The sequence below is a fragment of the Otolemur garnettii genome, unplaced genomic scaffold (assembly GCF_000181295.1).
Source record: "Otolemur garnettii isolate 467f Iridium unplaced genomic scaffold, OtoGar3 scaffold00171, whole genome shotgun sequence".
Taxonomy (NCBI): domain Eukaryota; kingdom Metazoa; phylum Chordata; class Mammalia; order Primates; family Galagidae; genus Otolemur; species Otolemur garnettii.
The window spans coordinates 3304773-3322103 of NW_003852566.1; the positions used below are offsets into that span (position 1 = coordinate 3304773).

Genomic DNA, 17331 nt, shown 5'->3' on the forward strand with positions numbered 1-17331 from the left:
AGAAAAAGAAACAAACGAATGGTAAGAGGGATCCCCTGAGGGACCCTGAGGCTGTAAGAATTGTGGTCCTGGGCTGCTGGTGGGACCCCGGGACATGACAGGCACTTCTGGGCAGTATAGCATGCCTTAGGGTGCGGGCTAACAGGGTCTATGGTCACTTGGTCCTATGGGATGGCCACTCCAAGATCTCTGGCTCAACTGGGCACAGGACCACCCAGGACCCCAGCTCTTTTCTAATGCCATCAGGGGTGCTAAAGGAATTAACACGTGAGGCTGTCCCTGGGAATCTTCCTCAATCCATGATAAAATGGGGACCTGAAGATGATTCCTGATGAGGGAAGTGGCTGTGAAGGAACCCTCCCTAGCCTGATAATTAGGATCCAAACTCAGATCCTGACTCAGATCCAGCTCCCTGACTCATGGCACATGGCCACATGTGTGGACACTGTGACTTTTGGTCCAACACTGACCAGACACAGTGGCTTCAGCTTTGGCACCAGGGCAGAAGCTGGGGCCCTGGGCTGGGCTGGGACGTAACTCTCAGAGTATGCTGGGCCACATGTGACCATCATTTCCCTTCTTTGGGCCTTGGTTTCCCCACTCGCAAAACAAGGGACTAGCCTCAAATATTCGCCACATAAATCCCACTTGTAAAACTGTGCTTTACAAGGTTCATTCCAGGACCAGCCTCCCTTGGGAACGAGCATAATTAGACTCATTTAAGAGTCCCCTCCCCTGGCAAAGCTGGCTGAATTATTCATATTCTATTTTTCATTCTAATTCTATTCTCACTGTCTGATGGGCTTTTGTTCAACTTTCAATCGTGCTTTGGCAGCTATGGATCATTTTCCCTGCAAGAAAAGTTTGTCAGACCCAGGTAGGCATTCTGGAGCCAGGTCATACAAGAGGACAAAAGGGTAGATGCCCTATGCCTCAACTTAGCACAGTTACTTTTCTCCAGTTTAGGGGGTTGAATGGGGCCCCCAAAAGACAAGTCCATGATATCCTGATTCCCAGAGACCGTGACTGACGTTGGCTGGGAAAAGGGCCTTTCCAGATCTAGTTAAGGACACTGAGATGGCCCTGAATCCAAGGCCACGTGTCCTTGTAAGAGACAGAAGAGAAGCACAGACCCCAGAGGAGGCCATGTACTCAGGGACAGAGGTCGGGGTGCTCTGGCTGCAAGTCCAGGAGCTCCTCGAGTGACCAAGAGATGGAGGGACAAGGACAGATTCTCCCCCAGCCCCGTCAGAGACAGTACGGCCTGCTGATATTTGACTTTGAATGTCTGCCCTCTAGAGCTATGACAGAATACGTCCGTGGTGTTTGGAGCCACAAAGTTTGTGGTGATTTGTTATGCCCACCACAGGACACCAATACTCCTGGGTTGCTCCCTGGGAATGACAAAATGACAACAGGGACATAATGCCAGTGCCAAGGATGTTTTCTATACACCCAGACTGCTCCTTTCCTGGTGACAGACTGTTGGGGCCCCCCAGGCTGGGGCACCAGGAATCAGAGAGCTTCCTGGTCCTTCTCTCCAGCTCCTTTGGCACCTCACCAGCCTGCAAGTCCTGGGCCTAATGATCCTTCTGCCAGGCCAGCCTCACCCAAGCCATCATCATCTCTGTCCCTTGGTATATCTGTGTCCAAGCTCAGCTAGAGTGAATGTCCTCCATGGCTGCTGGACTTGCCACTACCCTGTGGTGGCCTCCCCTGGCCCCAGAGAAGGCCAAACACTGTGTGGCATGGTCACCCTGCCTGTCTTCCCCAGTCTCACCAGGGGCCACGTGTCTCTGCAGTTTGAAGTCTCCAGACACCCCTAGGTCACAGTCTCCGCCTGAACACCAAAGTGAGCTTAACACATCTGCTCACCCTCATGGACCTCACCTCCTATGGATTGCCATGCTGTATATGCACCCATCCATCCTTGGTAGTCACCAGGCAGGGACCCCCCATCTCATTCATCTCTGTGCCCCACCCCCACAGGGCTGATGCTTGAAGCATGGGTGCAGTGAGACTGACGTGTGGATGAACATCAGATGTTCATTAGAACAGGCCTTCTAATTTAGGAACCCCGTTCATGGGCACTTCTGCCACCCTAAGCCCCCTAACTAAGGCAGGTGATGTGACCCTTAGCTTTATTTAGGTGAGGACACAGGCTCCGGGGTTCCCACAGCCAGAGAGCTCCAAAGCCTGAACTAGCGTGCACGGCCCCAAGTCCAGCTCAGGCTCCTCCTCTCAGGACCCTGTGGCCAGCTCCCCCTTCCACTAGAGGATCCTGCAGGGTGAGCGCACTGAGGCCCTGTCCCATCAACCCAGGGTGTGACAAGTGTGATGCTACTGCAGGGCCCTTGTTCTTGTCCTTCAGATCTCTGTCCAAACACTCACTAATAAAATGGCCTTCTCCTATAATCTCCCCCTGCCCCCCCAAATAAATCTATTTCTTTTACCTTGCTTAGTATTCACAAGCACGTATTTTTGGCTTTGTACTTTTGTAAGCATTAATCATGGCTTCTCACATTGCCGGCTTATCTGCTCCTGCCCACCTGCCAGGGAGGGCAGGGACCTGTCTGTTTTGATCCCTGATGCACCTTCAGTGCCTGGCACATAGTAGGTGCTTAGTAAAGAGTTGCTGGCTGAATGAATGGATCAGCTGCGGGCCTACTGTGGGCCCTCTGATCAGGGCCCAAGTCAGGGAGGTTCCAAACCCATCTCAAATGGAGGGAGTCCTTAGAGTGGAGAAGCAGGGTTGAGGCCAGGGCATGAAGGGAGTTCCCTTTGGAAGTGGCCTGTCACTGACAAGGGCCATTGGCAGGGGCTGTCCCCAGCAGCATGTCATAAGTATTACTGTAGCCAGACAAATGCACATCAGTGGGGACTGGGAAGCACATGGCTCATCCAGCTTCTGCCTGGTTCATCAAGAAGGGCCAATTCCCGCATCCCTTTCTCTGGTTCCCCTATGCTCTGCTCCCAAGCCTGTCAGCCCCAACTTCTCAGGCTGCACAGGGTGGCTGGCTGTCTGGGTCATTCACATGACTCCAGGCAAGGTCGTTCCTGTTTATATCCCCAAAGCCCAGCCAAACACCCAGTCCCACCTGCAGCTAACACGCCCAGCAGGCCAGCTGTGCATGGCTGCTTCCCACTGTGGCTTGTTTAATGGCCCCCATGGAGCAAAGTCCTTCCTTCTGACCCCCTTGCAGATGAGAAAATGGAAGCACTTGCTCAGGCCTGAGCAGAGAAGGAGCTGGACCAAGACTGGGAGTCAGCTGGGGTCCAGAGTGCACCAGCTCAGTCCTAGCCACTGATGACCTGGGGCCAGGCTTTGCTACTTATTAGCTATGCATCCTTGGGCAACTTTCTGAATGTCTCTGGGCCTTAGTTCCCCCAATTTCAGGATGGAAATTGCACTCCCCACCTCCAAGTGTTGGCGTGAGGTTTAAGGTAGTTCATGTGGCATCCTAGGAACGGGACTTGAAATGGAGCAGGTGCTTTGGAAGTAAACTTTGTAAGCTGCCTAACACAGGCTTGTGCTCACTACCTCCAGGGAGCCTGTCTCCAGTCTCAAATCTCCCTTTGAGCTACGGCAGAGACTCAGGCCAGTGACTCAGCCTCTCTGGACTCATGTTCCTTTAGGCTCAGGAGCAGGAGAGGAAAGCCATGGTTGGCATGAGGAAGAAGAGCAGAGCAGTGGGCAGGAAAGGGCTGCCAGCTTGCTGGGGCTCCCCTTTTTCCTCCCAGTGGCTCACCAGTGCAGCCTCCCAACCAGTGGATGGCAAATGTTTCTATAGAGGGCCCGGAAGTAAATACTTCAAGCTTGGCCAGACACAAGACTCTATCACAACTGCAACTATCCAGCTCTGCTTATAGCACTACACCAGCCACAGGCAATACGTAAACAGAGGCCACAGCTGTGAGCCAGGAAAACCCATAAACAGGAACTTTGCCCCACTCTCGCACTGGACTGGACTTTGCAACCCAAGACTTAGAGCAGAGACTGCAATCCTGCCTGGGTAATGGCAGCCTCCCTCCTCCACCATGAGCAGGCCCAGTGTCAGGGTCAGATGGGGCCCCCCACACCACACCCCTGTATGAGGACCCCTTGCCCTGTCAGGTTGGAGCTGGGGTTCTGGGTGCCCCCAGTTGTTCAGACCAGCACTTGGGGGAATCAAGGTTCAGAAATCGGGGTTGTTCTGCCTAAGAGTGAAGCCTGTGGTTCCCTCTGCCAAGGACACAGGAAACATAACCCATGTGGGCCTTCTGCAGAGTCATCAGGTTTGCAGAGGTTTTTATAGAAACTCCTTCATCTCCCACTGCCAAGGGCATTACCTGGTTTCCTGAAGCCTAGCCGAGGTCATGCCAGCACCACGTGACACTGCTGAGGGCTGGTGAAATGTCAGGGAGGAGGTCATGCCGGGTTTTAACAGAGACACTGCTAGTCTGGAAGGACATAGCTTGAGACACAGTAATAACCCCAGGGAGCTGTGGTGGCCAGGCACAGAACTGGCCTGCAGTGGGGGACAGCCTACGCTCCAGTCACACTCAAGGCCCCACACCCAGGGCCTTGCAGGTACTATGGCAGAATGAGGGCCGGAATCCTGGTGTTCTAACTTGCAGTGTTCATCCCATTCCTCTAGAGAAAATATATTTTCATTACAATCTATAGCTTTTCCTGTGGGGTCAGCACCCTTAAGGCCCCAAGGCCAGGGCTGGTTGGGCAGGTTTGTGTTCTCAGGTTTGGGTGCAGACAGGGTGCCATGAAGGAGAAGCCTTTAGCTTTGGACCCCGTTGATTTGACCAAGCAAAGCATGGTTCATCCAGAGGTCTTGGCAGGAGCCTGCTCTCAGGATGGAGGAGGCTGTTACCATGACAACCAAGTAGCCTCGGGCATCAGGGATGGAGGCAGCCCTGTCAGTGGCCACGCCACAAAAGGCCTCACACACAGGCTCACCATGGAAGGCCTCCTGTAGACAGCCAATCCTTAAAAAGCTGCCTTTTTTAATTCCTTGAAGCAGATTTTCTCCAGAAGATGTTCTGGCTGCAAACATAGGCTAGAAACACTCAGGCTAAGGAACGTCAGACGCTTACAGGGGGCTCCTAGCTGCCACAGCAACATGCTAAAGGCTGACTGAGCTTGGACCATGTTTATGCCTCACGGTTTTGAAGACCAGAAGTCTAAGATCAAGGGGTCCACAGGGCTGCTGCTGTGTAGGGCCGGTCTCCACACTTTGAGGTGGCTGTTCCCTCACTGTGCCCTCACATGGTCTTTCCTCTGTGCATACATCCTTGGTGTCTTATAAAAACACCAGTCAGATGGGGCAGGGCCTCCAACAGGCTGTAGTTTAATCATCTCTTTCAAAGTCCCTGTCTCCAAATACAGTCACATTCTGAGGTGCTGGGGGTTAGGGCTTCAGGACATCAATGTAGGGGGACACACTTTAGCCTGTACACAGCTTCCTTCCCTTCTCTGCTCAGAACATCTTATTGATGGAACAGAACCCAGATTGCTGGGGCCACAGGAGAGGCAGTTACGAAGCCCTGCTCTCTGTGAGACACGCAGCTCTCCCACAGTCAGCTCATGTGCTTAGAAGGAATCAGCCAAGCCGCACGACGGCAAGAAAACACTGGCGTCTGAGTTCCACAGACCAGGGCATGAAAATCCAGCTCCACCACTATCATCAGCAAGACCTCTCAGACTCAGCCCTCCTGAGCCCTCCTCTGTAGAATGGGTTGATAACTTCTGCTTTGCAGGACTCTAATGAGGATTTCAAGAGATGATGTATAGCCAAAGAACTGTAATGAAATTAGAATCAGGAATCAAAGTCTTCCTCTCCTCCCTCTGGAAAAAATATTAAAACTAAGCAGGTTGCAAAAGGTGCTATGCTTTTCAGCTCCTGGATGGATAAGGAAGGTCTGTGCTGAGTTGCATGCCTAGTTTCCAAGACCTGGGATAGGAACCCAAGGTGGGACAGAGCTGGGACTCACACCAGGTGGCTGCACACCCATGGCAAGGGGCAAGGCAGGCCCTGTCCTGACCTCCAGGGCTCCCAGTCCAGAGGGGGAGCCTGATTTAGTTCCATGATCCACGTGCCAGAAGAGACACACAGGTGCACACGATGAAGGTTTCTAATGAGCCACCTGGGGAGTCAGGTAAGGGGCCTCTGAGGCCTGAGGCAAGTGGGAGCCTCCCAGGCAGAGTCAGCGTGGGGAGAGGTGTGTGCTGTGTGTGCTGGGGAGGGCACATCTGTGGGGAAAGGCTCTGAGGAGATGGAAAGAAGGTGGAGCTGGGGCTGGAGAGGATGTGGGGCCAGTGGGCCTATGAGGGCACTGGACTCTGTCCAGAAGAGGACATAGGAGGGGACAGAAGAGGAGGGAAGGGCTTATGTGAGGCATGAGGGTGGCGCTTCGTGAAGAGAGGGTGTGGGTGGCAGGACCCACCATGAAAAGAGAAGCAGGTAGAGGGTTTGGGGCTTCAGCCTGGGGCTAAGAGGGTTAAACTGGGAATGAGTTCTAGAAATTCCTTGGAGGCCTGTGGAGAAGGAGTGGGAAGTAAGTGAGGGCTGTGTGAGCCCCACCAGGTACCAGCTAGGGCCAGGGTCAGGAACAGAACATCATGTGGCTGCTGATGTGCCTTCAGCCACACGTCACAAAGCAACCTCTGCTCTGCCCTGCAATAGCATAAACCTGCTTTCTTTAGGATCTAAAACAAGAGTAGGGAAACGTGATGGGCTTCCAGAGCTGGATGGACCTCAGAGGGACCCAGGGCTCGGAGGGGCCTTAGATGAGAAAGCCCACCTCTCAAGGCCCAGCTCCATGTTGTCAAAGGGTCGTGACAGCACCACCTCGGCGAGTCACCTGGGAGTGGAACGTTACTGGCTGCTCCGTGCACTCATTCAGCCCAGGGCCCACAGACCATAATGTACAATGAAGAGTGCTGTCGTGGGGGCCGCTAGTGTGACCAAGGGGCAGGTCAGCCAGACAGGTGAGTGGACAGGTTCTGCGCCCAGATGGTCCAAGTGTGAGTCTCAACCCTGCCACCTGTCAGCTGTGTGATGTTGGGTAGATGAGCTGGCCTTTTCATGGCTCAGTTGCTCATCTGTCAAAGGGGGGGTGTTAACAGTGCCGCAAGGGCTTCTCCTTCCTGGCACCCTGTCTGCACCCAGCACAGCAGGAGGGTGCAGTAAGCGTGTATGTGCCTCGGACACAGACCCAGTGCTCCACCAGTGGTGACAATGGCAGCAATGGCAGGCAAGCCTTCGGCCACAGTGGAGGCTGACCCACCGACCACCTGGCCTAGTAAAGGCCCCAATGCAGGCCTGTGCTGGTAACTCGAACCACCACCTCTCTAGAGGGAGGAGGAGAAACCGATCTTGTAGCGTTTACAGAAAGCTGTGGAAATAGCACCACCATGACCAAACTCAGTCTCACATAGCGATGTCCATTAACATGGATGTGGGAAGAGGCAAGCACAGTCGGCTCTGGTGTAAGCCAGCTATAGCAAGCTGCTGGCATGACATGAGGTCATACCTGGCCAGACCAAGAGAAACCTGGTGACAATAGCTCCTGTCCAAGATGAAAGAGAGCCTCCGGGCCCCAGTCCTAACACCCCCATCTGAGAGGAGAAACTGGGGGACAGGAAGGAGAAGCACCAAGTAGCAGATCCAGGACAGATGTCTCAGCATCAAGGTCTTTATGTCGAGGACCTTCTGACAGTCTTGTGAGGAGTGCTGGGAAGGCTGAGCCCAGGGAGCCAGGGCAGGAAGGAGAAGTGAGCTGGTGAGCAGCTCTAGCAGGGCCTCAGAGGCCAAGTAAAGGGGCCGGGGTTCACTCCAAGTCAGCAAAAGTTGGTGGAGAGTTTCGAACAGACAGTGAAAAAAAAACTTGCCTTGTTGCTGGCAAACGGACTGTAAGGAGACATGGGGGGAGGGAGACATTGCTGATGACACCAGTAAGAATGGGTCCTGACAGGTGTTCTCGCACCCCGTCCTCTGGCATCCTGGGGTGTGCGCAGCAGTAAGAATGGGTCCTGACAGGTGTTCTCGCACCCCGTCCTCCGGCATCCTGGGGTGTGCACAGGGCTTCTCCTTTACAGGTGAGGAACTGAGGCACAGAGAGTCCAAGTAAGTGTTACCACATCGTGGGGCCAAGGCTCAAACACTGGCAGTCTGAGTTCCTAGACCTAAGAAGGGAGGCCAGTTAGGTCACTGCTATCATCAGGGTGAGAACGATGGTGGCCTGGACACGTGCCAGTGCACAGAGGCCACTGGGCTCTGGACGCATTGGGAAGGTGGGACTGCAGGGCCCACCGAGGCTTGCTTTGTTCGGCACCTGTCTTCTGGTTCCATTAGAAACCCCACAAGGGAAGAACCGGGACCCCCATTTGCTTGAAAGGTGCCTTTGTGCAAATTAGAAAAACCAATTCCTCTGTGAAGAGTCTCAAAACAAGAAAACGCTCTCCTTCCCGGGTGTCCGGCTTGGATTGCGGCCCCCACCCCTTGCCATCTCCTTCATGCAGCAGATGACCTACACAGCCGTGCTTGCAGGCCTGGCAGCAGCCTGTGCTCCCAGTACCTGGTCAAATGCTCAACACAGGGAGACTCAGTCAGTGCTGCTGAACGGGCTCAGGAACGTACAGAGCCACGGGTGGGTGGCAGCAGGGCTGGAACCAGGACCCAGGAGTCCAGACTCAGCTGCTACTTCTCACCACGGTTCTTCTTACCCAGTAAGCTACAGACAGAGCATTTCTGAGCAGGTACAACCCTTCTCCATGGACTGGTGCTATAGGTGGGACAAGGAAGCTGCCTGTAAGGTGGGTCACAGCTGGTGACGTCACATGTTAACACTGTATCAGGGTCCTTGATGCCATTCAGCCCTCACAACTCCCACTGCAGGATGCACTACCCCCATTGTGTGGATGAGAAAAGTGAGACTCAGGATGCCTGAGGGACCGGCCAGGGCCAGGACCAGGGGCAGAGGCAGGGGTGGCTCCTGGGCTCTGGGCTCCTTGGCCCAGCACACAGCCTAGCAAGTGGAGGGGCCCTGCCCGATTCCTCCTTTGTTCCCAGCACAGAGATCAAGTAGAGACCTCAGGCAGGCATGTGCTGACCCAGGTTCTGAGCCTCCTGCAGCCAATCACTGTATCCCCTCCAGCCCACCTGGCTGTGGGCCCTGCCCCAAAGATGGCAATTAGAAATTTGTTCTAGACTGAAGCTTGGTTTAATGCCAGCTTCCACCATGAGAAATAACTCAAGGGAGAGAAAAATCAATTGAACCATCTCTAAAATTCTCTAGTGCTAAAAATAAAGCACAAGTCCATCAGCTAAGGCGTCCTGTGCAATTTGTTACCTTTAAGACACATCAAACTCAAGAAAAAATCACTCAGCACTGTGTAACCATCTCCGAATATCGGTAGGAGTTATTTAGACAGATGTTGAAACAGCACTGGGGAAGAAAGAGCTCTGATCGTCAGACCAGAGAGGCAAGGATTTTATGAGAACAAACCTTAAATGTCTGAGGGCTGGTTATTTAAGAGAAAATCACACCATCCTTTTGCTGGACCCTGATCAGGTATGAGGCCCTTCATCTGAGAGACTTCTAAGTCCTTAAAAACATCCTACAATGAGGAATTCTGCCTACTTCATACTTGCAGAAGCTAACGGCCCAGGAGCTTGAGCAGTGGTGCTGGGCTTAGGCCTACCTTGCTCACTAGTGTCTGGGGTCTCTGGGTCTCTTAGCCACCTGAGATCAGACTGCCAAGGGGAGGTCTGGATCCTAAGCCCTGCTCCTGGGACAACCATTGACAAGCTTCCACCATGTACCAGGTCTGTCAGGAAGGGCAGGGGACAAAGAGAGGCCTTTCCCAGGTGCCTAATCCCAGAAAATGGAGGGGGGCTTCCTAGTAACAAAACCTCATGGGACCAGGAGGAAGCCCAGGAGCCACTGGGCCAGATAGGCTCTGACCAGCTGGGAGGGGTGTGGAGAGGATAAATCAGAGGCACCCACCAATGGGCTGGGAGATGCTACAGGTGGGCAAAGGGTCAGGGGGTGGGGGACAGCAGAGGGCAGACCTCTGCCCTCACCCACACCATGATGGGAACCCAGCAGCTGACAGTGTGAGCAAGTATGACACTTAGGACCCTCTGAGAGCTTCAGCAGGGGCTGACACAGTTAGGCCTGAGGTCTCGCAGCTCTGCAGAAGCCTGGTTGGCCAGACAAGGTGGGCTGCGGGGGCTGTGGAGGGGATTGGTGCCTCTTTCCATCTTGGGGATGAGGTTGAAGAAGGAGGCTGGGAGGGCTTGGGATGTTTGAGCCTTGGTGACCAGAGCAAGATACTGCACCATGAATGTGCAGATTGGCCACAGCAGATATCTAACAAATACCAGGTTGATTCTCACTTGATTCAGAATAGCCAGGTACAGAGTTACAGCAGGGACGTATTGTGGGTCATCTTTCTTAGCGCCAAATAGTCAGAGAAGGCCCACTTTTCCCCTTTACTAAAAGAAGTTTTCTTTTCTCTTGATACAGTTACTAAAAATAAATTCTGCTGAGATGGAAAGGGTTACTGATTGGAATGAGGAGATGGTCACACAGCAAGAAACTGCCTGTGGACTTTGAGGCTGGAGCTGCATCGGGTCCAGGGAGGAGCAGGAGCTAAAAGGACGCAGACCTCCAAGTCCAGACCAGCCCTCCCCTTCACCCTGCTCAGGCACAGGCCTTCCAACTCTGGGCTTCCTAACAGGTCCAACCAGAACTGTCACCTGCTGACAGGTAGAATCCTCTAGCGGTACTTACTCAAAAGGTGGCTGAAACATTCAGCCAGAGCAATTCCCCAGCTCTGAGTGAAGCATAGCTGCCCTGCTGGCCTCCTCCCATGTCAGAATGAAATGCCTTTTCTAATTACTCAGCTACTGTCAGCCCCATCCTGGCACCTGCAACCCATCCTCCTGACACCTTCCCCACGAAGGAAGGCCTGCAACCACCATGGGTGTGTCCTGTGTGTCTCAGGACTCATCACCCTGTGGCCAGGCAGCAGCAGGCCCTGGAGAGAGCCAGGTGCAGTGTGGCCCCCAGTGGGTTATTCTCATTGGGAGAGGTTTCCACAACCACAGACTCCTGGAGGCTCCACTCAGCTCCTTCCCAAAGCCTGAGTTTTACCACCTGGGGCTGTCTGGAGCCCAGCTCTGAACCCTTAGCTTTCTACATTTTGATCAACTAACAATTCATTTTCATGAATTTAGAGATTCACAAGGAGATGTGACACAAAGTTACATAGCAGGATCTGTAGCTGGGGATCCCTCGGGCCCTCCAGTGACCCCCAATCCATGGAGAGTCCCCCTTGTCACTATCTTTCACCTGGCTTAGAGTCTTTGAGCAACAATCACCATTTTTACTCCTTCCTTTGCATAAATCATCAGCTCTACATCTACATGCTCCCTGGGCAGCACCACCACCCGGCTCACTCTCCACATACCTGGTGCCTGCAGCCTGCAACAGACATGGCTGGAGAGAAATGCATTGGCCACACCAGCTAGGCCCACTGATCTCCCACAGCCTCTGCCCCAGCACATGATTTTACTCATAGTTTATTGTCTGTCCATCCCCAGAGGGCAGGATCTGGATCTACCCAGTTCCAGCACCAAACACAAGGCCTGGCATATGGCAGGTGCTCAGTTACGTGTCACAGGGGAATGGCATGCTCCCCAACTCACTGACAGATTAACAATGTGAATCTAGCCACAGTTTAGGCACTCATGTAGACGTAGTTACCATCTGTGTGCGTGGAGTGGGATGAGGAGCCAGGCTGACAGTACCGACTAGGAAGGATTGTAATTCTAGGAAGGATTAGCCCCTTTTCTTGTCCACAATTAACCTGTTCAAATGTCCAAAGATGGTTATGGTATACCTCAAACCTACGAAGTTGCTGTCCTCACAACTTCACTCCTCCAGTGCCTCCTGCACATGGCCACCTTCTAGCCTCCCCCTAACTCTTTCCCTGCACCTCCTTGCTGGTCCCCGGCTGCAAAGCTTGTCTGCTGGAATCCAGTCCCCCACAGCTGGCTGGTGATGCCCCCTGTTTTCAGTGTGCTGATGGCTTCCTGTTCCATGGAAGCAGTTAGATGGCAGCTAGGCACAGCCTTCAGTAGCAAACCCCAGGCACACGCACCAAAAAGGAGTCAACCCTTTTGGCGAACAAGGGAGCAAGTCACGGTTCTGTGCTCTCCCCCCTCACAGTCCGACAGATGTTTGCTTCATCTCTGCAGAAAGAACCTGACCCCAGGTCTAGCAGGCAACACGCCAAGTCTGAACTGTCCAGGTCGGCAGCCACTAGCCCCACATGGCTATTTAATTAACTTCTAGTTTGGATTGGTTAAAATTAAATTAGATTAACAATGTTAATATAGCCACACTTAGGCACTCAGCAGGCATGTGTGGCTGCAGTTACCACTCTGTGCGGTGGAAAGAGAGGACGGTCCTACGGGACAGGGCTGAGGATAGATCTTACTACCATTGATTTGGCTCCCTCCTATTTATGGTAGGTGACAGGTTTTACTTTAGCTTATGGTATTGAAGTTAAACTTCCTCCCAAAAAACAGTTATTTAGTAAAAAATAAAGCAATTTAAAGAAAATGAATACAAACTAGAAAAATAGGAAAAGTAAGTTAAAGAACACATGGCATGCAGAGGTAGTGACAGCTGTGAGGGGCCATGTGAATGACAGGGGCCCGGAAGAGTCCACCACACATACCACTGGCTGGGTGGCCTCGCCCTCCTGCCCACCCATGATCTTGGGCAGCCTCCTTAAGCCCACGGAGCTTCCTACCCGCATCCCATTCTCTCTCCTTCTCTGCAGCCCACAACAGCTTGCAGGGATCTCTGATTACATTCCTTAACAGCCCACATCAGGCTGTGTTCCCAGTGGCCCATGAGGCCCTCCAGGGAAAGACTGAGTTTCTTTCATTCATCCCCATGGGGCCTGGGACAAGAGAGGTGCCAAGAAATTAATGAACAAATGAAGTACCCTCCCTTCTAAATTTCCAGGACTCTACAGTTCTAAAGGGTCTCAGAATCCATGGTATCATCATATCCTTACAGCAGTGCAAAGAGAGAAATGGGATTGGTATGAGGAAGTCAAAGCTCCAGGAGGGTGGTTGCCACTGTCCCAGTGCTCAGTGGACAGTACTGGGCAGGGCAAAAGCACTGGACCAGGGCAAGGAGGCCTGAGCACACGTCCCACCTCTGCCCCAAACAGCTGGAGACTTTAGGCCAGCCTCCTGCTCTCCCGAGCCTCCATTTCTCCATCTGTAAAATGGGATATAACATTATCCGATTTGTAGACTATAGCCTCAGGTTTTGGGCATCTGTTTGCACAGCCCCCAACACCTGGGCAGCCCCTCTCTCACACATAGACCCCATGCTGGGGGCAGAACTACCCCCTCTGTGCCAGAGAGGGGCACCTGAGTCCAGCCTGGCCAATCAGAGTGCTGCATCTCCCTCCACCAAACACACATACATAGAGGGTGCCTAAGGCCCAGAGCTGATGGGTACCATCTAGGGTCTTGGTAGGACAGCAGAGAGACCTGGACTCTTTTCTTCTGGACTTTATTCTGAGACCAGGCCCAAGCTGCTGGTGGCCACTGACCACCACATGATGCCTGTGACTGTAGCCAGAGCAAAGACCAGAAGCAAACGACCAAGAGAGCAGTCTGCTCCTGGATCCACCTGTGCCTGAAGCTCTCCGACATGCTAAGGCATCGAATGCCCTTGTAGGAAAACAACTCTTAGCCAACTGATGCTCAGAGCACTGAGTACACGTGGGCTCACAGGACTTCCTATCTGAATGGAGGGTCAGCTTACTGACAGTGCACACTACAGCACCACGGGGTTGCTAAAAAGACCAAGGCTTGGTGAAAGGGGGATCCTCACCCAAGGTCACAGACAGGGGTAGGGGTCACACAGAGACTTCCTGACTCTGAAGCCCATACATCTGCCCCCCAGTCCGCTGGCCAGGCTCAGGGAACGTTGGATACTTTGCTCCGAGCCTTTCTCAGCTCCCTTCCTCCTGATTCCTAAGGGTCTCCCTGGCCATTCTCAGCCCGTCAAAGCCATTTGTTACCTTCTTTCCCTCCTTCCCCCATTGTTTCCTTCTGCTCCCTCACTCCCTCAACAGGTCCTGGCTTCTGCTTGGAGGGTACAGACTGAACCCGTGAGACACAGTAGCAGGCATTGGCATCCACTGTCAGGAGCTGCTTGTGGCAATGGCTGAGTTGCCTCAGCTCAGGGTGACCAGGGCTGCCGGCGCTGGAGCTCAGCAGAGTTCACAAAGGCTCCCACCACCTCATCACACACCAGAGGCACCTTTCACAAAGAGCAGCTGATGCAGAGGGTAGAAGTAGGGACTCCGGGCCAGAAGGCCTGGGTTTGCACGCCAACTTGACACCTGCTGGCTATGAGCTTCGAGCAGGTTCCCTTGGGCTCTTTGTGACTCAGTTTCCTCATCTATACAGAGAGATCATGATGGTACCTGCCTCATAAGGTGCTGTGAAGATGAAATGAATTAAATTTAATGCATGTTGATATAAGGCACAGACCCGGCACAACAGCCATGCTGTGTACTATTATTATTGTGATTATTATTGTTCTGCAGAATGGTGACACCTTAACGACCTGCCTGCCTATCTACAGAAAGCCCTGGTGGGCTGAGCCTCACACATCCCCAGGCCAACACTATTGTATCACCAGTTCTTTCCTTACTGCTCCGTAGGCCTGCTCAGTGCTATTGCCCCTAGCCTGCCCTGACGCAGAGCTGATCAGAACCAATGGGTGCCCTCTAGGGTCTCCTAACAGAAGACCCTAATCCAGCTGGGCTTCTGACACACTGTTGTCACCCTAAGCCCTAGGCAGGACCCCAGTGCTGTTCACCAACATGGATGCAGCCTGGATTGGGCCCCAAAGACTCTTCAGCAGACCGTCTAGTGTGGGCCAGCCATTCCATCTCCAGGGCAGTTGAACCCTGGACTCACCATCTCCTTCCTGGTCTCTGGTGGGACCCCAGTGTGATGGGGATCTGAGCCACTCCGGATCAAATGCAGGACTCAGCCACCCAGATTTTTAAGTTTTCAGAAATAGATGTAATGTATGATTCCATATCTGGATCTCATATGCCATGAGCCAGAAGGCACCTCACTTAAGAAGCTTAACAAAACAGAAGCCCCCAAACCAGCCCACCCGCCCCCCAGCCTGTAAGCCCTCCCCATGGGCGATGGCAGTGGGGCTGCAGTGAAGGATACTGAAGCTCCTGTCGGTGATGGCCAGGTGCCAGAGGTTGATGCGCAGGTCATCTGCGGACATGTAGGTCTCACAGTCGCTGTTGACGGAGATGGAGTTGATGTGGTAGGTGTGGCCGTTGGCAAAGATCCTCCGAGGGCTCACCTCCACCATCAGGTCCATGGGCTTCAGCACAGGCACCTGCAGAGGTGGAGAGGCCGTGTGGGGGCATCTACACTGGAGGTGGAACACTGCAGTGGGCGTCCATCCTGACTGCATGGCCTGTATTAGGTGGTGGCAGCTGGCAGTTGCCCACTGACCACCTGGCCTTCAGGAAGGATGCCTCCTTCATCCAGATGCTGACCCCCAGTGAATGAGAGACCAAACCCTCTGCACCCCAATCTCCTCCTCTCTAACGTGGAGTAAAAAGTACTGTGGCAGAGGCTGCTGACTGTCCCCTAAACCTTAGTGCTTCCCTTCCATTATATAGTGCTGTCACTGGGAATTGGCTACCCAGATGGCAATCACATTTCCCAGCTGCCATTGCACCTGGGCATACCTAGTTCTGACCAATGGGATCTGAGCAAAGAGTGCAGTGAGTGCAATGTGAGCAAGCAGTGAACGTGCCTTCTCCTGGAAGGTGTGGACCCAAGCCTCAGGGATGAAGGCACACGGATGTGGATGCAAGGCACCTGCAACAGAGCCATGGACAACCTGAAGCACCTACAGCGGGCTTGTCCACAGTGAAAAAAACATCTCTGTGTTCAGCCCTGGAAGCAAGGGTTTTTTGTTACAGCTGCTGAGTTGGCCTGACTCATACAAACTCATTTCAAAGGGTTGGTGACAGGGGTCCCTGTGATGGCATCAGACATTGGGCCTTTCTTCCTCCCACCCCCTCTGCCTGGAACACTCACCCTCTTTTACTCCTATAGAACTGTGACTCCTCCTTCAACATCCAGAGGCAACAGCAAGGTGTCTTGTGCTCTGCTCACCCCAGCACATTGTACCCGTTCCTACTGGAGTTCTCTTTCTCTCTTTTTTTTTTTTTTTTTTTTGCAGCTTTTGGCTGGGGCTGGGTTTGAACCTGCCACCTCCAGCATATGGGGTCGGCGCCCTACTCCTTTGAGCCGCAGGCGCCACCCCCCCTACTGGAGTTCTCATCACACACTGCAGTGTGCCTCGGGGCCCAGTTCATTCCAGTGACTGTGAGGTCTTTAGAGGTGCAGACAGACAGACAGACAGACACAGCCTCTGACCTCTTCTATGGAGACAGGTACTGCCATCCCAGACTGATGCCACAGGGAACCAGACTCCTGTGTGGAATCTCAGAGTTAGGTAGTGACAGAGCCAAGGCTATGGCCAGGTATTACCACCCCTGAGGGTATTGTGGTAGGAAGGGGTGGGCTCTTGCCAGCTGTCACCGTCACTGGGGCTTCACCTCCCTAGGCCTCAGTTTCCTCTTCTGTAAAAGGGGGTAACAGTGGTGCCAGGGGCTTCTCATTGATTCCATGAGTTGATGCAGCTCAAGCGCTTAGCCTAATGCTTGGCACTGTGATGTCTCAGCTGTGTGAGGGCCTCCTCCACCTCCTGATACGGTGGCTAGGAGTGGTCAGGCCTCTGACACCTGGGGTGTCTGCAGATGTCCAAGAGTGAGCCCCAGGCAGGGGTGCTACAGGGGCAACGGGAACAGTACCTGAGAGAGGCAGCAAGGGTAGCACTGGGGTGGAGGCAGAAGTTGTTCCGGGGATGGGCTACACAGACCTTCATCAGTTAAGTGCAGGGTGGCAGAACAGGGCCACAGTCACCACATGGAATCAGGTGAATCCAGCCACACTAGGTGAGGGCAGGCTGTGGCAGACTGGTTGGACTCAAGACAAGGACAAAGAAAATAGGTGCACAAATGTGCGAGAGAGATTTCAGGTAGCGACAGTCGTGTGAAGACAAAATAGATGAGAGGCCCAGGTTCAGGCAGCACGCTAGTGCCCGGCCAGAGGGACACCCAGGAGGGGATGTGAGAAGGGGCCTGAAATAGGCTTTGTGGTGAGACTCAGGCGATGTGGGACCTCC

General features: G+C 53.4%; 1 protein-coding gene across 2 annotated transcripts in view; it reads right to left on the reverse strand.

The window, feature by feature from the left end:
* Positions 1–17331, reverse strand: part of PPP2R2C (protein phosphatase 2 regulatory subunit Bgamma) — a 155263-nt gene that overhangs the window by 38420 nt on the left and 99512 nt on the right. For both annotated transcript variants that reach the window (XM_003800196.3, XM_023519304.1), the window contains one exon: positions 15288–15465. In XM_003800196.3, the coding sequence (XP_003800244.1) occupies positions 15288–15465 (178 nt within the window). The remainder of the gene's footprint in view (positions 1–15287; positions 15466–17331) is intronic.